Source organism: Pipistrellus hanaki (assembly GCF_964339955.1).
Source record: "Pipistrellus hanaki genome assembly, chromosome: 1".
NCBI classification, from domain to species: domain Eukaryota; kingdom Metazoa; phylum Chordata; class Mammalia; order Chiroptera; family Vespertilionidae; genus Pipistrellus; species Pipistrellus hanaki.
Window position 1 is genome coordinate 128,372,472 of NC_140503.1, and position 22,517 is coordinate 128,394,988.

Sequence of the window (22,517 nt, forward strand, 5' to 3'; positions counted from 1 at the left end):
ATATATTAAAAACAAAACAAAACAAAACTGAATGTATTTCCAAATCAGACAACTTCCACTTCTATAACAGGCAAAGAACCTCAGGGATGGAAGATGGGTTGCCATCTGTGATCTCGTTTTCCCAACCACACAACACTGTAACACCAGGAGTCACACCTCCGGGTTGAAGGAGGTGCATTGAAGGCGTGAGAGCGGCCTTCTCCTCACTGTTCCTCCAGCTTAGGTTGAGGAACCTTCTAAAAGTGGGGTTGATAACAAAGTTGGCAAAGGCAGCAGCTTCCACCAACTATGGGGGTGTTCATTCTAACACATTGCCAGGAGCAAAAATGAGAGCTAAAAATGCTTCCTCCCAACAACTGCCTTCTGCTGAAATAAGGGTTGCCAGACTTAACAAATAAAAGTGCAGGACGCCAGTGACGTCTGAATTTCAGAGGGACAATAAACAATGTTTAAGAGTAAATATGTCCTGTGCAATACTGGGCATACTTACACTGAAAGCATATTCATGGGTTATCTGAGGTGTCACTACACTGAGTATCCTGTATTTCATCTGGCAACTCTGCCAGTACTAGCCCCCAGAGAAATGGCCTCGCTTTGTTGCTTTGTGTTTGTTTTGTTTCTGGAGAAAGGGATGGTGGCGTTCCGAGATAAGAACATTTGAAAACCTTGTGTTTGTCCCCAACAACATGCTTTGGCATTCATAGACACAGGCACCGCCTAGAATAAGATAAAAGCAGAATGTCCCTTTCTTCCAGTGACTTTTCAAAGAACCGTGCTCTTCAGCTCCGAACAAAGCACAAGAAGAGGGGAGCTTCCTCGTTAGCCACAGCTGAGCAAATTCATCAAACAAAGGAAGCATTCAACTCACACTTCACATCACAACCCCCAAAACTTCAAGAAACTCTAATAGAAACCAAAAACAGGGGTGAAATTGTATCCAGCTCATCTAGTAATTATGAAGTTCTATTTCCTGTTTTTGCTCCTGAGAGGAAAGACACAGAGTAGAAAAGGGGGAAGAGAGGAGGAAGACAAGGGGCATAACTAGATGTGCTCTCAGCAAACACTGGCTGAAGACCAGCAGAGTGAGAAGCAGCTCCGGGCCCAAGGAGAGACAGCTGGATTCTGGGTGGGTACACACAACCTCTCAACACAGGGAGGAAGTATTTGGATGTTTCCTGCTGTACCCCAGCAGCTAGAGCAGTGCCTAGAACAAGGAAGCACTCAATCAGTATTTACTGAATAAACAGCGAAGGTGTGCACTCAGACCTCAAAGGCGCTGGTACCTGATGCTTTAGATCAGGGCTGGGGAACGTCTGCCCGTAGGCTTGTATAAAACCCAAGAAATCATTTGGTCAGTCCCTGCCACGGCATTAGGGGTGAGTTCATTAAATACTTGACCAAATGTAACAGGCTAATTTTTAAGCTGATACTTGTGTACAGCCCGTGAATGATGTCCTAGATATCAAAGGGAAGAGAAAGCAGAGCATGAAAGGGTGAACTGGGGGGTGAGTGAGTGGAGAGAAGAGTGTGGACAGCTGCTTTTCTGGTAATGAATGGAAGAAATGAATAGTTTGAGGGGCTATGGGGCCAAGGGGGGTGCCATTTCACGGGTACGGTATGTCCTTATGGTGGGAGAAGCCTTACGATCCGTAAGATGAGGAGATGGAGCCACAGCAGAAAGACAATGATTGCACAACTCAGACTAAAAGTTGTCCCAGGAGTAGAGGATGTCTTTTCTCAACTTCCTCTCCCTCGAGCCCCATATTCCCTTCAGTATGAACCAGCCACAGCCCAGCTAGGTCTCAGGACCACTCCTGAGAGCCCTGGCTGTTACCCGGGTGAGTGGTGCTGCTTCCAAATTCAAGGAGATGAACATTTCAAGAGGTAAGGGACTGGGGGACTCAACGCCACTTCATTCATTTAAAACACATGTGTCAAACACAAGGCCCGCGGGCCAAATCCAGCCCGCCAGGCCTTGCAATGTGGCCCGCACCTCGCTGTCATCACTGCACTCCGCTGTCAGTTTATGACATTGTCAGTTTATGACTGTTCAGTAAACCATTCGGCCCGCGATTTAGGCTGGATTTTAGATTTTGGCCCCTTCTCTGATTGAGTTCGACACCCCTAATTTAAAACACAAAACAAAAACAGAAACTGCCGGGAACTAGAAAGACACGCGCTCACACAGATCACTATTCTGCTGGTTCCTCGAAGGTCTTGTGGACTCGGCAGGCAGCCAGGAGTCTCCAGGGAGATAAATTACGAGTCACTCAGGAATTCTGCTGCCTTGGCGGCGCCTGGCCCACCTTCCCAGAGTCTCGGGAGAAAAGGCAGCTCCGGGGAGAGCCACTCTTATCTGGGCGTCAAAAAGCTATGGTTTGGTGTTTTGTTTTTTTCTTTAATGTCTTAAGGATTGTGTATCTTCACTTTAAAAATATTTTTCTATTTGTTAATATTCCTTTAAAAATTTTTAAATTAAATTTATTGGGGCAACACTGCTTAACAACAGTGTATACGTTTCAGGCATTCAATTCTATCATATCGAATACATCCTCTACCCAAAGCCTAGTCTCATTATGTGCTCACTACCCAAAGCCTAGTCTCCTTCCGTCACCATATGTTTGCCCTCCTTTGCCCCCCTCTTGTTCCTCCCACTCCCCCCCTTTGGTAACCACTATTCTGTTGTCTGTGTCTATGAGTTTGAAAAACCATGTCTTTTGAATAAAGCAACTCATTCCTCCTTAAAAAAAAAAAATTAAAAAAAAAATGGGACTCTACATCTCTGAATAACAATAGTCAATTATTATTTCTTTAATCCAGGGGTGGGGAACCTTTTTACTGCCAAGGGCCATTTGGATATTTAGAACATCATTCAAGGGTCATACAAAATTATCAATTTAAAAATTAGCCTGCTATATTTGGTCAAACATTTAATTAACTCTCCCCCAATGCCTTGGTGGGGCCAGACCAAATGATTTCTCAGGCCTTATGCGGCTTGTGGCCCAGACATTCCCCACCCCTGGTTTAAACAATCCCCATAAAGCAAGTGATAAATGACTTATTCAAGATGCCATTTGCACAGTACTAAAAACCACACTAACACAACTGAAAAAACATGCATGCTTTAAAGTTTATAATAGTCAAACTCCATTTAAAAAGAAACAGTATAAAAAAGTAGTTCAATATCAAATGCAAAGTGGAGCCAGGACAGAATTGGTATTCCTGTTGCTCCCTGAAATAGTTTTTTGTGTCAGAAATATACAGTGTGATTGGAGATGGCCTACAGGCAGATTAAAGATAATGGAACCAAAAGTCCACAATGAGGATCACTGAGGGCTATGAACAGTTTTATGTACACAATAAATATTCTCATTATTCTCTTGCTCCTCCCACTCCCTCCCCCTTTGGTAACCACTATTCTGGTGTCTGTGTCTATGAGTTTGAAAAACCATGTCTTTTGAATAAAGCAACTCATTCCGCCCTTAAAAAAAAATATGGGACTCTACATCTCTGAGTAACAATAGTCAATTATTATTTCTTTAAACCAGGGGTGGGGAACCTTTTTACAAGAGAAAAAGACAAGCAAAATTCCTTACACACAACACGTAAATGTAGTAATCCAGCCACTGCTCTTGACGCTAAGCTTTGACTAATGTAAGAATAAATTCTTGGGGTAGCTTTCATAAGCTAAGTTAAAAATATAAGGAGAAAGTAGCAGCTCTTTACCTGCTGGCAGGAGTGGTGGCAGCATAGCATAAGGTGTATGCAAGTAGCTGGATCTGATGGGCAGCTCCCTGGGGCAATCTCCTGTCTCTGGTGTGTGTGGAGGTAGAAAGACCTGAAGCAGTATGGCCCACCGACCAACGACCACTGCATGGTAAGAGCTGCAGCATTTTAGAGGCCATGCCAGAGCCAGTGAACCAGAATCTGAAAGTGGTTTGTATCCATGTTGAAGTTTGGGAAGCAGTAGTTGGGAGAGCAAGATCAGCTGGCCTTCTGCAGGGTCGCGCCAGAACCAGAGGTAATAGGAAGGCCAGGCAAGTTACCAAGCACTACTTTCATTATATTGCATTTCATTTTTTATATTTTTCAGTTTTACTTACCTTTTCTCTAGAGTAACAGAGCTGTTTTCCTTTTCTTTATCTACAAGTCTTAATTTTATTATTATTTTTAATTTTTTGTGTGGCCATTGTGAATTGACTAGGTAGCAAGCCAGCGTTTCACCATGAGCTAGGGAGTCACTGAAAGCATTACCTAGAAAAATGACACGTAGTCAGAACCCCACGGAAGGGGCCACCCTGGTGCCACAGAGCGCACAGAACAAGGCTGAGCGCTCAGCCACGCCATGGACAGGTGTTCCACAACAGGCTTACGTCCACATGTCACACAAGTTTCCAGCTGGAACAGCAGTCCCGCTCACTGAGTATCACATGTGTTAAACACAAGGCCCGCGGGCCAAATCCAGCCCGCCAGGCCTTGCAATGTGGCCTGCACCGCGCTGTCATCACTGCACTCTGCTGTCAGTTTATGACATTGTCAGTTTATGACTGTTCAGTAAACCATTCGGCCCGCGATTTAGGCTGGATTTTAGATTTTGGCCCCTTCTCTGATTGAGTTCGACACCCCTAGAGTAGATAACTGCATCCACTACACTGTAAACTTCTGAAGAGTGGGGGTCGTGCATCTATTTTACATTGTCTGACAAACAGTAGGAAGGGGTCAAAAAACATAGATGAATAGGAGAATAAGGAGCATGTTAACCCAGGTTCATGCTGCAGCACTCTGCCCCTTCTCTTTCAATTCCTGCAAAGGCAGGAACCTCCAACCCATTCCTGACTGCCACGAAGTTACTCCCCACCCGAGCGGTCTCTGCCATGGCTCCCAGGAAGACCACTGGAGGGGCCTCTTCCCCATCACTGCACCAATTAGCATCCGCTTCCTCATCTTGAAGACACTTTGAGGACTTGGACAGATAAACAACGCATTCAACAACTATATATATATATAAATTTCCCAAGATTGGGTATAGTGGTTTTTTCCAATGTTTCTTTCTTCTGCTGCTGAATGGACTTTACAGAGGTTGAACTTTCTGTACCCTTTCGATAGCTGTGATGTGGACACCCCCATTAGCCCAATTGAAAAAGCAGGAACAAAAATGAGGAAAGACAGTAAAGATCAGTCACAAAGACGACTAATTGTGTTCTAAATAAATGACATGAAATTAGCAGAGGAGGCAGGGGTGGAGGAAGGTTGTGCTGGAAAGGCCTGGCCCTTTGATGTTGGAACAGTCGGTTGAAGATTAACCAACCGAGCAGAATAAATGGGAAAAGAGGATTTACAGTAATTTGGGAGAGGAAGATAGGTCAGACACGGCAACAGGTTCACAGACTTAGAATAACACCACCACTCATGTCCCTGGTCTGAGACATGCGTTTATTAGCAGGCTTAGCAACTCCACTGATAATTTTGCTGCCACCCCCCCATCCCCCCACAAAGATCTCTTGTCCCTCCAATTGCTATAATTCCTAAGGATGGTTTGTAGCTCAGAGAGCCCTTTCCTTCCTATTTCCACACGATTCTCAGCCTGCAGACCCGAGCTTGAGAGCCACCCTGTGAAACCTCCCTCCCTACCGAGTTAGTCATTCCCTCCTCTGCACCCCGACACGTTATGTTTGATAGCAATGTTTATCTGTGCTTCCTCCATAGGAGCTCGGGTTCCTGAAAAGCAGGCGCTGGGTCTTAATTACCTTTGGATCCCCATAACTTGGAACCAGAAGAAGTGACTGATGAACATGTGAGCTATGCCTGGTGGGCAGCGTGACTGCTGTGCAGGAGCTGGGTGGCTCCGATAGGGGTCCCTGTGCAGAAATCACGACTGAGGCAGTGAGTCTGACCTCCTAGAGCCACCGAGAGAGACACCCTAAAAGGAGAGAAGGATGTGTGTGGGGTTACCACCTCCACGGTATACCAGCACATGACTTCAAGCCACTTTTTTTTTTTTCCATGTATAAAGAGGAATTTCTTCTAAATACCTCTCAAGATTATGAGGAGCAAAACAAATACTGGATCTGAAAGTACTAGACTTACAATGGTTCATACAAATTTAAGATAATAATATAAAGACTCTCTGCTGGATAGATGAGTAGATGGGTGGGTGGGTGGGTGGATGGAGCAGCCATGAAGCAGCCTGCTATCAGGAAGATAAGGTTAGGACGTGTCTAACTTCACATCTTGCCAGTCCATGCTCTCCTTACACACCTGCAGAAGGATTATACAGTCAGAAATGGGAAGATATGAGATATATAATCTAACAAGTGCACATAAACAACACCCTTGGTCCAAAAGGTAGTAACTCCTTTCTCAAGTTCACTTAGCTTTTTGTAGTATTTTAACATGTATTTATTTTAGAGGCATAAGTTCAATATTTAATTGACATTGCATAGATTTCCATCGAGACACTGAAAGAAATATCATTACAGGCAATGACTTTATTTTTAAGTTTAAAGAGGAAAATGAATTTCAAATGGAAAACACACACACAAACTGTTTCAAACAAATGGGAAAATACACTATTAGGAGCCTTTTATCAATGGTAACTCCAACTAAAAAACTAAGTTACAAGAATCGATTCTAAAGAAAATACAAAGTGTGTTATTAAAAGCCAGTTTAACAGTTTGCTCTGCCAAGAGGTGAGTGAGCTAAAGGAACACCTTCTGAGTTTGGTTTCATTAGGCAGTCTTTAAGTTTATAGTGAAGGAAAGAGTGGATCCATACAACTGTGCACCAAGCATGTGCCCTGTGTGCCCGGTGCAGGGGTGTAGGAAGGAGAAACTTAATTTCGCTGCAGCCTTAGTGGTAACATTTGGACACTCCGTGGAGTGAGGGAGTCTGCATGCAGAGCCCAGAGAGCAAAGGCCCCTTCTAAAAGGCTCCCTGTGTTCCAGCAGATGGCTGTAAACTTGACCAGACTGCAGACCCGTGTCCTCCAGCCTCACTGGTTGGGTGCATTAACTTTTCTATCCCTTTCCCAAATGCTTTTCACACATCTATACATGTGCAGCAGATGGTAGGTAACAGAGAGCCATCAGCCGAGCAAAAAGCGAAACCCCGTGTTCCAGAGGAGGCATCTGAAATATATTCACCCCCAACGTCTGCTTAGATGGAAATATTTTAAATAGTGAAATGACATTAAACACAAGTAATATATTTTATGTCATCCTTTAGAAGCAGAATCTATCTGTATTACAATACTTGGAATAATAGACTTGCATTTATTTAATGCTATTCTGTTTTCCTAGCTTAAAATTAACAATAGGTATTCTTTTAGGTCCGACTGCCTGTGAGATCAGGCCTAAACCAGCCTGCCAGCCTAATCACCACCTAACTATTCCCCTGCCAGCCTGGTCACCCCCAACTGCCCTCCCCTGCCGGCCTGGTCACCCCTAACTGCCCTCCCCTGCCAGCCTGGTCACCCATAACTGCCCTCCCCTGCCGGCCTGATCGCCCACAACTGCCCTCCCCTGCTGGCCTGATCGCCCACAACTGCCCTCCCCTGCCGGCCATCTTATGGTGGCCATCTTGTGATGACATGGGAGCAACCATCTTGTGTGAAGGCGTGATGGTCAATTTGCTTATTACCACTTTATTATATAAGATATGTATGTATATGTATTTTTTAAGAAGTACCTCAACTAAAAGGGCAAGGACACTAAAAGGGCAACGATATATACCCAAGGGAAACTGAAAAGGCCGCAGGGGAGAAGAAACAGAGCTGAAAAGGGAGGAACTGCCTGGAACACCCACTTGTTCCCCAACCCAGATGTGGTTCAGTTCCATGAAATGAACACAGGGACAGGCACATTTATTTGAAATGTTAAATGTTTATTTTTAACATAGTCACATGGCACCTCAGAAGGAATGAGTTAGCAACACCCAGCGTTGCCCTCCCAAAGCCACTTCTGGGGCAGCACAGGCGTGTGCCTTCTGAGCAGGACAGTACAGGGGAACTGAGGCGGACAGAGCCACCCTGACGGCAGCGACAAAGCTCGTCCACCAGGCCCCTGTGATGAGGACGCAGAGCAAGGGCACACCCTGCCCCGGTGCTCGCAGTCCCTCCCCACACTCCAAAATGGTGCTAGGGGCTCAGCATGAGGAGTAGAGGGCAGTAACCTTCAGAGACAACCGGCCTGGCAACTGTCTCCCTACAAGAAAGAGGCCTGGGAAGCGCTGTTAATAGACTAGTTCTTTCTCCTCCTGCACCTCAGATAGATAAACGGAGCAGTGCAGGCTCCAGCTGCAGCAGCACCTGACAAATCAGAAATACTCTGGTGTCCTCAGCTTTTGTTCTACACCAGGTACTACTTGCTGCTCTAATAACACACCTATGGATAAAACTTGCCAACAGCCGGTAGGTCAACAGCAAAGGCAGAGGAATTTAGGAAACAATCATATATATCTTGTCTAAATTTCTAAATGGTATATCCAGTCTTTAGGGGAGTTTTGTAAGTCTCAAAGAACTCAATGCAGATTTGAATTTTCTAACTTCTGTAATTGATCATCTTTAGAACTTTATCTTGACTTTTAAAACGAGACTATTAGAATACTTTGAGGAATTAACTCAATACTGAATGACTCAAAAGGGTTAATAAAGTGCCCCCAGGAACTTGAAGAAGCTGCTTAGTCATTAATTATAATGCCACGATATTTTGAATTTAATTAAAAAAGGTCTGCCACTTTCATCTATAGACGTTTATGGCGTACAAATGGTTAAGACATTCTGGCACTTGTTTGAATACATGACTCTTGCACCTTCCAATTGGCATATACATTTTGGTTTCTTTAAGGAGGAGAATAGGCCTGGAAACAGTACTACTATAACCTCTAATGGTGCATCAGCAATATGCAAATACTAACTCTAGAAGGGTTAGTTTTATTTTCTCTTTCCAATTCCTTCTCCACCTAGACACATACATATGGCACGCACACGGACAAACCTGCTATATCTTATCTGTTAGGTATATAATAAAGTGATTCTATCTGATCAGTTTGGATATTCACTGAGAAGAAAATTTGTCTGTAATTGATTTTTTGAATATATTTTTATTGACTTCAGAGAGGAAGGGAAAGGGCGAGACAGAGAAACATCAATGATGAGAGAGAAACATTGATTGGCTGCATCCTGCACACCCTCTACTGGGGATCGAGCCCCCAACCAGGGCATGTGCCCTGACTGGGAATCGAACCGTGACCTCCTTGCTCATATGTCGATGCTCAACCACTGAGCATCACTGGCTGGGCTAATGTGATTCATTTTAATAAAACATCAAAAAATTTTAAAATTCTACATTAAAACACTGTTTAAAAAATAAACTTAATGGTACAATTTTAATTTCTAAAAGTATTCTAACACTCTTCAAACACTAGAGCCATTTATAGATGGAAAATAAATGTATGTGCTATACTATCTGTCTGTCTACCTACCTATCTCTCTGTTCACCAAAATGGCTAAAGTTAAAAAAATTAACACCACCAAATGTTGGTGAGAATGTGGAGCAAGAGAAATTCTCACACATTTCGTGTGTGTGTGTGTGTGTGTGTGTGTGTGAAAGATACAACCAATTTAGAAAAAGGGCTACCAGTTTCTTAAAAAACTAAACATTCACCTATTCTATAACCCCCAAATTTCTCACCTTTGCATTTTCCCAAGAGCAATGACAACATATGTCCACAGAACTGCATAAAAATGTTCATAGCAGCTACATTTACATCAGAGAAACTTGTGTCAATCAATAGGAAAATGGATAAACAAACTGTAGAACAGTGACACAGAAGAATCCTATTCATCAATATGAAGAAACAATCTCTTGATAAAAGCAACAAACAAATGGATCTCAAAAGACACAGTGACTAAGAGAAGCCAGAGTATATACTGTAATTTTATGAAGTTTTAGAATAGGCATAAAGGTAATCTATGGTGGAAAAATCAGAACAGAGTTTCCCCTTAGGGAAAAGGCAGAAATTTACTGAGAAGAGACATAAGGAACTTTCTGAAAGGATGGTAATATTCTGTTTCATGATGGCATTGGGGTTGCACAGATGTATGCAGTTGTCAACACAAGATGTGTATGTTTCCTTGTATGTAAATTTCCCGATGAGGAAAAAATCATAAATACCTTGAACACTAATGAACAACATGCATGCTGCAGTATTTTGAGGAAAGACCACTGACAGCTGAGATCTACTTTAAAATGCATCAACAAATAAGATGGATTAATGACTAGACAAAAGAATGAACAAATTATAGGTAAGAAATGAAGCAAGTTAGTTGTATAATGTAAGTGGTGAGTATGGGTACTCACTGTAAAATTCTTTCCCCCCCTTTTTTAATATGGCCAATCATTTTCACAAAATAAGTTAAAAGCAATCTGTTATAGTCCTATAACAGCATCATTTAAACATTATTTATTTTCGAGATCACTGCATAAGCAAAGAGAAACTAAGCAGCTTTTCTTCTTTTTGAGTGAAAAAGATTAAAGTTTTGCAAGTACGTCCAAATACCAAATCAATACACGTACAATTACTTCACTGTCAATAAAGCCCTCACTCGATGCCCAAGGAGAACAAGGGCATCTCATCAGTTACAAATCCAAACACACCCGAAGGACAGTCTTACAAACAACCACCTCTCTCCCTAGCCCACCCCTCCGAGGGATGGGTTCTAACAAGTTTCTCTTGTTATGTAAGCAAATGCTAACAGACTTGAAACACAACCCAGAAGATTCCCCAACTCCCAGCTGGGTGTAACCCTAAATTCCACCCTGCTCCATGGACCTCCCTCCAGAGCTCATCATACTTATTTGAGTGAATTTCTTATCGCTCCTCCGCATCTGAATCCCACAGGGCACCAAGCACGGAACTGGGCTCTCTGGAGCTGTGCAGTAAACAACTGTTCGGGTTTTCTATAGTAAAGGCAAAAGGGAGCGCACACGGGGTACTTTTGTCTATCTGCATTTAAAAAAAAAAAAGTGATATAACTTCTCTGGGCCTCAAATTCCTCCTCTATAATGTAAGACTGACGTTTACACCCACAGAATTGATATGAAGATTAAGTAAGAGAACCCACTCAGGTCCTTCGCATTGTGTCTCACACGCAGTGAGACCCTATACGTGTTTGCTAGTCATTATTTCTTCGTATCTAGGTGAATGAAGCTGAGAGTGCCTGTTACTATTGATTACACTGATTTAACAGTAAGGATAGCATAGATACCTAAATATTTACCATTTAAGGAATTCAGTACATTAGTTACCAAAATAAACCTTACTTCCAGGTTTTCGGGGTCAAAATACAAAAACTCAGGAACACTTTAAATACAGCATTTGGTATCAAATAAGCTGCTTCAGGTTTTCCTTGCATATGGGTCCACTGAACTTAGAACTCAGTCTATGGAGTTGACCATCTAACGTCTCAGGGCAGGGACACCGAAGTCACTCGTCCACACCCTTCTCCAGACTCACTGAAAGGACCCTCCGCAGTCTCTTCCCTACTCTCCTCCACCTCCCCTGTGGCGGGAGACCCGCTTTGCCAACCTCTCAACCCCCTGGGGCTTGACTGACCCACCCTCCGCATTATGGCAGAATGAGTCCCCTAAAGACACCCATGCCCTCGCTCCTGGAACCTGCTAATGTGTTACATTAAATGGCAAAAGGAGCTGCAGAAGTTAACTAAGGTCATAGAGTGTAAGAGAGAGATTTTCCTGGATTGTGCAGAAGGCTCAAACTAATCACCTGCGCCCTAAAATGCAAAGAACTTTCTCTGGTTGGGGTCAGAGAGACAAGGAGGGAGAGATATCCGAGAGATGTGCTATGTGAGGACTGGGCCTAATGTGCTGTCTTGGCAGAGTGACGAAGTCTCCAGGTGCCCTGAGGAGCACGAAGGCTCCCACAGCCAGCAGCGAGACGGGGACCTCGGGCCTCTGTCCACAAGGAAAGGAATTCTGACAATTTGAATGAGTTTGGAAGTGAATTCTTCCCAGAGCCTTCAAAAAGGAGCATGGCCCTACGGATGCTTTGATTCTGGTCTTGTGAGACCCCAAGCAGAGACTGGCCTGAGCCGTGCTGTGTTCAAACTTCCCACCCATGGAAACTGTGGGGTTGTAATGAGTGCTGTTTCCAGCTGTTATATTTTGGATACTCTGGGAAGGCAGCAATAGAGAATAATGGAATAATCCTTAAAATATCTGAGGTTCCCTAAATGGTCTCCCTGCATCTTTTATGTTCTAAATCACACATTTTCTAGGATGGGCAATCATATGACATGCATAATGACAAAGCCAAGCGACCTGATTTCAAGCTCTCCTTTGAATGTGCTGTGGAGGTTCAATCAATCTTAAATCTGGCATCTGGGAGGACCAAATACAATCCTTTAGGTATGGTCCCACCAGCACATGACACAACAGAATTAAGTCCTAATCTGGTTTCTAGAAACTAGGCATTTATCAGGGCATCCCAAAATCACTCTGGCAGTGTTGGTAGCCAAGTCATCTTTCTACTCACTTTTTACTTAGTTAATCTTGTAGTCACCTACAAGATCCAAGTCTTTTTTTTTTTTAAATAAATTTCTTCCTTTTTATATTTTTATTGCTGCAAGTATTACAAAGAGTAGTACATTTATCTCCTTTTTCCCCCCAATGACCTTCCCCCGGCCTCCCCTACCTCCCCATTACTTGCTTCCATTGGTTATGCTTATCTGCATGCATATAAGTCCTTCGGTTGATCTCTTGAACACCCCCTTTCCTTTCTATCTTTAAATTTTGTTAATTTTAACACATTTTTGGATTTTACCATCTAAACTGCCCACAGAAGTTTTTTTTTTTTAACCCAAATTTTGCAACAGATCGAATGCTTGTGTTCCCCAAAATTTGTGTGTTGAAACCTAATCCTTAATGTTATTATATTTGAAAGTGGTGCCTTGAGAGATGATTATGTGAGGGAGACCATACGAAAGGAATTAGTGACCCCATATGAAGATACAAAGCTCCCTTGCTCTTTCTACTATGTGAGAACATATAAGATGGCTATCTACCCTGTTTCCCTGAAAATAAGACAATGACTTATATAATTTTTTCTCCCAAAGTTGCGCTAGGTCTTATTTTCAGAGGATGTCTTATTTTCGGGGAAACACGGTATTAACCATCCTGATCAGACACCAAATCTGCCAGTGCTTTGATCTTGGACTTCCAGTCTTCAAAACTGTGAGAAAAAATTTTTTGTTGATTATAAGCCATCCAGTCTATGGTTTTCTGTTACAGCAGCCTGAATGGACTTTATAAAATACCTCCTTTTCATCTTTGTTTCATTAGAAAGTATAATCAATTTCCCAGAAATGTACTTATCCAAATCATTAATAAAATACTATTAATAAACTATAAATTATTAGCCTGATAATAATCACACAATGAAATTAAGAAGAAATGAAATGTTAACAAAATATTAAGATCCTAGTTACATGTGCTTTAATTATTTCTGCTAAAATAAATTTCCATTAGAAAATGCTTTTATTGTGCTGACCTTCTCTCCTAGAGGAGACATATAAGCTGTAACTGGTACGAAGGAAACAAACCACAACCACACCCTAATCTCAATAGCATGGAGAGGAAGAGCGTGAACTTCATCCATTGAGACTCTGCTACCAATTCTGTTTTGAAATCGGAAGTCTTACTAATCTGACTCACCTTACTGATTGAGGATAGTTTTAACGTCTTTAGTTCAGCTCTGTCAAAACTGCATTAAAAATCACATTAAGAATATCCCCCTCTATGTGAATTCAATACTTTTTCTACTCAAATTCTGAGTTCAAAAAAGTAAATTCAAGCAAATAAAATGTTCATCAGACTTGGAAATAGTTGTCCTTCCTCATAAACTCATGCTTCTCTATCCCTGTTGGGGTACAGGGTGAAACAAAACCAACCAATCTTTTATAAACTCAATACTAACTTCCAAGCTTTCTTTTCCTAAGCCAGTTTTTCCTATGCCATTTGCCAGGAAAATATTTGCATATGTGTTTATTATGTTATTTCACATAAAATTAAGAATGTGAAATATTTTATGAACATATTAAATCTATATTTAGTCATATTTAATCCTTACCTGAAGATATGTTTAGAGAGAGAATTAGAGAAATTGGTGTGAGAGAGAGAAACATTGATCGGTTGCCTCCCATACATGCCCTGACCCGGGATGGAACCCGCAACCTAGGTATGTGCCCTGACTGGGAATTGAACCTGCAACCTTTTTGGTGTATGGGATGATGCACCAACCGAGCCACCTGGCCAGGGCCATATCTGATCATCTTCTCTCCCAATGCAATTTAAGTAATATGAGCTTTATACAATTGTTTCTGCAATTATTTTATTCAGAGCATCATATGACATTGGAAACCATTATAGAACCAATGTTTTCCAATCTATGCAGTCACTGCTTAAATATCTGATCATTATAAGGAGTTTTCTTATAATTTTTAGGAGCACTCTAGGAAATAAAACTTCTTGTGTCTGACTATGGGTAAATTCTTGGAATATGCAAAAATAAACATTACAGACAGCTAATAGCAGTATTTTTAGTCATTATTTAGTGTTAGTTGGTTTTATCTTAGTCAGGAAACTCTTACCTAATTACATTAAAAGTATCTTAATGCCCTCCCTTTATGAATTTGTCTTTCCATTTCTTTTCCAATTGGATTGTAAAATATCTCAGGGTAAAAGCCTCTAAATCACATGTGTCAAACACAAGGCCCGAGGGCCAAATCCAGCCCGCCAGGCCTTGCAATGTGGCCCGCACCGCGCTGTCATCACTGCACTCCGCTGTCAGTTTATGACATTGTCAGTTTATGACTGTTCAGTAAACCATTCGGCCCGCGATTTAGGCTGGATTTTAGATTTTGGCCCCTTCTCTGATTGAGTTCGACACCCCTACTCTAAATAATCAAGCTTTCACAAAAATATACTGCCCCCCCCCTGTCCACACCATCCTTTTTTTGCCTACTAAGTAGCATACTTTATTCATACAGCAGATACTCAATACTGTACTTATGATTTCAAGAGCAGAAAAGAGAATATAGCTGTAGGTGAAGGGAAGTGAGGATGTACACCAGCCATCCAGGGGGCAAGGAGTGGTACATTCCCGCTGGAGAAGACCATTCCAACTGGTGAAGGAAAGATGTCAGCAAGACAGCGTTCCCTCTGGAGGGGAATTCCCAGGGGGGAATCCGTTTCCTTGCCTTTTTGGCTTTCAGAGGCCGCCTGCATTCCTTGGCTCCCGGCCCCTCCTCCACCTTCACAGCCATCCTGTCTCAGACTCTCAGACTGAGAGACCCTCACTCTCTCAGACTCCGCCTCTCTCTTGTAAGGATCCTTGTGATTGATTATATTGGGTCCAACTGATACCCAGACTATCCAAGAAACATGACTGAAACAGTGTTTGAAGAGATGCTGGACTGAAAGGAGAGACTAAAACAGGGACCCTCTAGGTAGGATGAAGGTAGGCAAAGTAGTGAAAATGAAGAGAAATGAATGAGTGAATGTTTATGAGCTATGTTGGGAAGATAAGTATGATACATTAACAAGTAGTAAGGTCTTCAGCCTTAAAATAACTGAGTGGTTCCTTCCCTTTCTCCGTTATTTTCTTACCTCTTGGCCAAAGCCCTAAAATCAAGGAGATTCAAACTTCTCTAGATTCTTGAGTTCATTTCCTTAGGAAGAGACTCCAGCCAGGACACTTCATTAACCTTATCCTTTTCCGAGCCCATAAGGTTTGAATCCCACACTCTGTTGCCAGTGACCCCTTCAGCTGCTATGGGACCTGCCCAAATGTCATAGGTCTTCCTTCTCAGGACTATACTGAACTTAATCCCTTTGCTCCCAGTTGAGATGGAAAATTCACATGAGAGGTACAATAGTTTCACACTTCCTGTATTCCCTCTCAGGTGTAGTGTCAAGGATAATCCCGGTGTTTATCCTGCCTCTGCCCTCTGCCTGCCCCAGGGTGTCCTCAATTGTTCATGTGGTCCAGGCCTAGAGTTGGCAGGACTCACTTGCCTACGAGAGGCAGAGAAGTATCGGAAGGGCTGTGCTGAGAGTGGGACAACATGGGGAGGCCATTCCAAGTTGGAGGGGGGACCCTACTGTTTCACTGTATGAAGGTCTAGGGGGCCTATGGTGACATTAAATCGCAACTTTCTTTTACCTCACTTATTACCAATAGGTGGCTTTCCATAATAATTAGAGCCAAACTTGAAAGCAAGCAAGATTCCTACTAGAGTGGCTTGTGGCTCCACGTCCTTTCTTCAGCTGTGGACAATCCCGACTCCAGGAGGAACAGAGAGCACTCATGCACCTTGCTTACAGACAGAAGTCGCATCTCACTGATCTCATCGGGGGAAAATGAGTTATTTTAGTGGCTGCAGTAAGTGTCCTGGAGGCAATCCTCAAGGATCCCCAACAAGGCTCCAATTTGGCAGAATTTTGTTAAACTGATGCAAAAACTTCATGCATTTCTCCATTACACTTATTGGCTTGGACCCAAGAAGTAGTCTACGCTCCACCGTTACCCTGCTGTACAGGTGCAGCTCTTTCATAATTCTTGAGGATTAGGGTTTGTATTAGTTTCCTATAACAAATTACCACAAGTCAGTGTCTTAAATCTACATGGATTTACTATTTTACAGTTCTAGAGGTCAGAAGCCCAAAATCAGTATAAATTGGGCTAAAGGGAAGATGTCGGCAAGGCAGCATTACCTCTGGAGGCTCCAGAGGAGAATCCGTTTCCTTGCCTTTTCTGGCTTTCAGAGGCCGCCTGCGTTCCTTGGCTCCCGGCCCCTCCTCCACCTTCACAGCCATCAATGCAGGACCCTCAGTCTCTCAGACTCCGCCTCTCTCTTGTGAGGATCCTTGTGATTATATTGGGTCCAATCGATAACCCAGACTATCCAAGACTCTTAAGTGAATCAATTCAGTGAAGTTCCCATGCCATGTCATGTAATATATTTATAGGTTCCTCCTGATATCTGATGTTACTTCATGGTCTTTCCACTGATCACCGTGCTCCAATAACTCAAATTTGAGTCTAGCAAAGAACAGACTTCTCAGAGAGAAGAGAGACAGCCAACCATTCACTTCAGTCTGATGACAGATTGTAGCTTCTCTGAGATGAACAAAAAGTTAGCATATCATTGCAAAATTAGATAATGAGCAGTAACATCAAGATCCTACAGTAGAAGGCTGAGCCTGAATTCCTGAACCTAGCTCTGACCTCTCTTATGCGTAAAAGCAATGGCCTTCAAACACACATCCCCAAAAAGCTCATCTGCACAGTTCACTGCTCTTCAAGGACAGCCCCCTCTATCAAGCCAGCTGCAGTTTCTAAGAGGTGGAGAAAGGCAAAATTAGCCAATACTTCAGAATAACAGCTTCTGTAACATAAAAAAAAAAGGTACTGTAAACACGTTAGAGCAAATGAGATGAAACAATAAAAATATGCAATCATAACCTAGCACCAGTTCAAGTTTGTGGTTAGAAAAGCCCCACTGTGACAACTAACTGTTGCTTTTGAAATCCCTTTGCTGATTCGAGGCAGCTACAGTAAGAAGAGAGAATCTGAAGCCAAACCTTAAATCTTATCTTGACTACATAAATAGCAAAACTGTGCCAAGAAGTTTTGCAAGATGTTCATTTCCGCATAACATGGCAAAGATTCGTTTAATAAAGGTGTCATTTGGCCCCCAAAATCTAATGAGAATACTGTAGTATAATGAGCTGTGTGTTCCAGGTCTCTAAGATTTTCCCCAAGTAATTTCTAAGTCCTATTGGTATACAGTATCTGTGTGTATACAACTCATACCAGTGTTTCAATGATTCAAGTAAGTTTCAACAATGAAAGTAAGTAAAACTCCAAGTTAGATTTCAGAGAAGGTAACATGGAAGTTTTCTTCTAAAAATGCGTGTTAACAAAGATGACTGCATGTTGCACTACAACAGCGATTTGCACCACAATAGCGATTCTGTGCCACGGAATTTTGTTAATTAGCTTATGTGTGCCTCGAGATGATAAAGGTTGAAAATTGGTTTATTGGTTAAAAGCTGTCTTCAAACCTTCATCAATGCAGCACTGACCATGTGCAAAACAATCTACAAACTGTTGTGGGAAATGCCAAGTGAAATCAGATGCGGCCATTGTCTTCACTGTGATCCAGAAGAGTTGAGAAAACATAAATGAGTTTAAAAACTATGTTAAAAGGTTAAGGGTCAAGATGGCTTGAAGAACTCAGTGGGGTGAAAGAGACCTTATCATGTCCAAGGAGATACTGTCCATTCCCATAAAAATGATACTAGCTCATAATCCAGAAGCCAGGTAGGAAGACCCAACTTTGGTTACGGCTCCTGGGCTCAACTCTTTAAAAAGCCACCCTTAGCCAATCAAGGAAGGAATCTAGGTGGGAAAATGTTCAACTCAACCACCCCATAGACTAAGATTCTCTTAGCCACGGCATAAATATCCTCTCGGGTTGATAATTTCTCTTCCACTTCACAGAACATTCCATTTCTGGGAGTTGAGTTACCTGATCTGATTTTTAGCAAGAAGATCTCTGTTAAATGTGGTCTCCAATCTACACCTAGGTTTTATCATGACTCTTTCCCCCTCTCCCCAAGTTGAGGCCAACCAAGCCTTTTTTACAACTTAATGTTTCCATATATTACATTTCAAGTGCAAAACAAAAAATTCAACGCCTTCTTTGGAATGAATGGCCTCCTTGAAATGCAAATATCATTCATTAAAAATAGCTGATTCAAAGATAGCTATGTATTAAGAGGCTACAACTACACCAATGATCTAATGTCCTAACTAAACATTCATTTCCTACATGAAGAGGCATGAATCTTTTTGTACTGCATCAATGTTCCCCTTCCATAATATACATTACAATTTTATACACAATTCATAATTGTCATATTATACCGTAGCTACAGCAAAAGCAATGCATGAAAGAGATACTGGCAAATGGTACAGCAAGGGAAGGACATGAAAACCTTTCATGCAACCTGTAGGTAACAAACTAGGCCCGGCAGCCTGGGGTGGAACCTTCCTCTCTGTCACAACATTAGGCGTGAATGGCCATCCAGGTTCTTTGCTCCGACATTTGTCATATGGGAAGAGAGTGAGCGTGAGGATGGGGGTAAGGCAGGGTCTGAGCAAGAGGACACTGGATGGAACGATCTTGGTTCATCCTGTGGGCAGGACTGACTTCACAGTTCACACACCTTTCAGCACGGAAAGGACATGGCAAGGAGCTGGGGCGCGGGGAGGAGGGGGGCGGGCGGGCTGCAGGGGGCCCTTGCGGGAGACCTGAGAAGCCCGGGGAGGCCGGCAGGGCATCCTGCAGATGCTCCTCTGCGGAGGCTTCACTCACCCTTTGGAGAAGGCTGGCAACGGAGAAGCACCAATGCGTGCAAAGGAGGCTTCGGGGCTCCCACCACTCCCCACCCCTCAAAAAAAAAAAAAGTCGTATTTTAAAGACAAAAGACAGGCTCGTGGCCTTTCTCAGAGGCGACCGCATCACCTCCAGGGCTGGAGAGCAGATTTGCAGAGGCCAAAGATTAGACAAAAGGCAGGAGCTAGCGACATGCAGCCCTGGAAACGATAGTTGTTGTTTCAGAGCGCTCGGGGTCTCCCGACTCCAATCCTTCCTCCCCTTCCGGAGCGGCTCCTGGGCCGACGAGGAAGTCCCTCAAGGCCCCGGGGAGACGTCGGACGGGGAGGAGGAGGAGGAGGAGACCCCCAAAACTTTCCCGAACTGCGTGCGGCAGGCCGGCGGCTGGCAGCAGCCTCGGACCCTGGAGTCCCCCAAATGGCAGGGGACACGCCCGGGGCCGCGGCCACCCCCTCGCCGCCGCCGCAACAAAAGGGTCCAGCGCAGCTGCCCTCGCGTCCGGGTTGCTGGCACCCGAGCCCGGAGGAGCTGCCCGGGTCGCCGGGGCGAAGGAGGCGACGGAGCCGCGTGCCCGCGTCGAGGCGGAAAGAAAAGGACATTCGGATGCACCCGAGCGCGCCCCCGAAGCCGCCGAGCCGGTGCCATCCGCACCCCCACCTGTCCCCGGCCCCCCGGGCGCACTGGCCCCAGGTCCCGGGCGACCCCGGGCGGCGCCGCCCCCTCCGGGCGCAGCGCAGGGCCACAGGCCCGGCTCCCCGCTCCCCGGACAATGCGGCGGGCGCTGCGGCAGGCCGGGGCCGCACAAAGCCCGCCGCCGCGCCGCGCACCCACCTTGGGCTGCGGCGCCCGGGTCCCGCAGCGTCTTGGTCACCGCCTTCCAGACGTGGCAGCCCAGCAGGCAGAGCAGGAGCGCCGCCGGCCTGCCCATCTCCGCGCCGGGGGCCCCGGCCGGCCCGGCCTCGCCGACCGACCACCGGGACGGAGCGGCGCGTCAGGGGCGGCGGGCGGCCGCGCCGGCCTCCATGTCCCCGCCCGCGCGCGCCGGGCCCGCCGTGCAATTGGCCGCGCCCCCTCCCGGCCCCGCAGCCCCGCCGCTCCCTCCGCCGCGCGCCCCGTGGGGTCCCCGCAGCGCTGGCGCCGCGCCCCGCCCACCGCGAACCCTCGGCGCCCGCCCCGCCCCGCCCGCGCCGGCGGCCGGTTCCCGGGGCCCTGGTGCCGCCTGGCGGCCGCGCGCCGCGGGGAGACCGTGCGCCCGGGGCCGGGCTCCCCTGACACCTCTGTGCCCCCGCGGTCCCATACAGCCCGCATCTTCCCATTCTCCGCTGCTTTGGAAAAACACACTCCTGCATCTCAAGTGTGAAGCCTCCACACCGTTCACTGACGGTCTCGGGGTGCCCGGCCTCGGTTTCCTCACTGCAATGCCATCCTGCAGCCATTCTTGTCCCAATCTGCCTATGCTAGGCTAAGTTTGACACCCAACCTGAAGGTCAACGGAAAGGGAGTCCTAAACCCTTATAAACTGTCCTTAGGCCCTCAGTGCCTGAGGTGACAGATGAACATCTCTAGGCTGAATTGTGCTTAGATATTATTTCTGGAAGATTAGAGTGGGCAGGAAATTTGCCTTGGTTAAGGCCCACGATACTTATTATCTTCACAATAATATGATCTAAGAGGTAGGTATTGTTATCCCCATGTATAGATGAGAAAACAGAGTCTAAGGAGGGTTAAGGAATTTGTCATTAGCACACAGCTGGTCAGTGGCAGAGCTAAGGTGCAAATAAAACAGGCTGGTCCCAAGGATAAAGCTCTTCATGAACACCTCAGGCTTCCCTTCAGCAGGGGCACACTCACCCCCTCCCCCAACTCCCCATTCTCTCCACACAGCCCTCATGAGGCCCTTGACTCTCTCTACCCCATCTCCAACCAGCACGGCATTGACCCCAGGACCTCCGCAAGGGACCAGGCCCTAAGGAAATCCATGCCAGATCCCCCCTCTGCCCAGTGCTGCTGGCCAGAGGAGGGTTAGTACTGTAATTTTATTAATCAGGCATTAAGACATGGCAGGCACTGTACCAAAAAGACCATGAAGGGTGGCTTATAATAGACAAATTTGTGAGACGCAATAAAAAACAGGAGGTGGAGAAGACCATGTGGGTTTTATTGTCAACATAACCAAAGCCACAATCACTGCAAATTGGACACCTGCACATGGTAGCAAGTAGCAAGGAGGGCGGACAGAAAGCCCACAATCAGGAACTACCTGATTCTTCCTCCTTCAGACTACCAGTGTCAGAGCCAGGGGAGGGGAGTGAACGGGATGATAGTCCAGCTCAGCCCTCAATTGCAGCTCAGGTGTCAGTGGCATAAAGAGCATAAAGAGTCCAGGCGAGCTAGATGGCTGGGTGGAGGATGGCTTCATGGAGAAGAGCAGGCCCAAAGTTTTCAAGTCACTCTCTTGGCCTAGGGAGCTGCTTCTAAGAGAGGAGGCATTAAATGCATAAGGGAGTTGAAATTTCATGCTGCAAATATTTTGAGGATGTACTTTTGTCAAGAGACAGGAGCAGCCTGAGGAGGCCTAGGGCGTGTGTGTGTGTGTGTGTGTGTGTGAAGAACCAGGCTGATTTTGACAACAGAAGCATAAGATTTCATGAGGGAACAAAGGACACTATTATAGTTGGGGTTCCTAAACTATGCTGCTCTCACTGGACTGAAAATGTGTCCAACTTACTTGGGTTGTATTATTATTTCTATCCTACAGATGAACAAACTAAGGCTTAGTGAAAAAATAATTTGCCCAAATATCTAGGTCTGATGCAGTCACCTCAATTTTCTATACCGTTACCCCAAGGATAAATTCATGCAAATGATTCAAGTTCCCTCCAGCTGTGTTCAAATAGGTTTAAACCTGTTCTAATCCCTGTAAGGTCTGATCTAGTTAGCAGTATCTAGTGAATGGGATTGTGCCTATGCCAGTTTTTTAGCTTTGATAATATATAAGATGTTATCATTTCGGGGAGTTGGGTGCAGGTTATAAGGG

The 22,517-nt window shown here is 44.8% G+C and overlaps 1 protein-coding gene across 3 annotated transcripts in view; it reads right to left on the bottom strand.

Annotated features, from left to right (window-relative positions):
- Nucleotides 1-20,621, bottom strand: part of FAM171A1 (family with sequence similarity 171 member A1) — a 110,384-nt gene extending 89,763 nt beyond the window's left edge. For all 3 annotated transcript variants that reach the window (XM_084868310.1, XM_084868309.1, XM_084868308.1), the window contains exon 1: nucleotides 20,312-20,621. In XM_084868310.1, coding sequence (XP_084724436.1) covers nucleotides 20,312-20,408 — 97 coding nt within the window. In that variant the 5' untranslated portion in view covers nucleotides 20,409-20,621. The remainder of the gene's footprint in view (nucleotides 1-20,311) is intronic.
- Nucleotides 20,622-22,517: the final 1,896 nt, after the last annotated feature.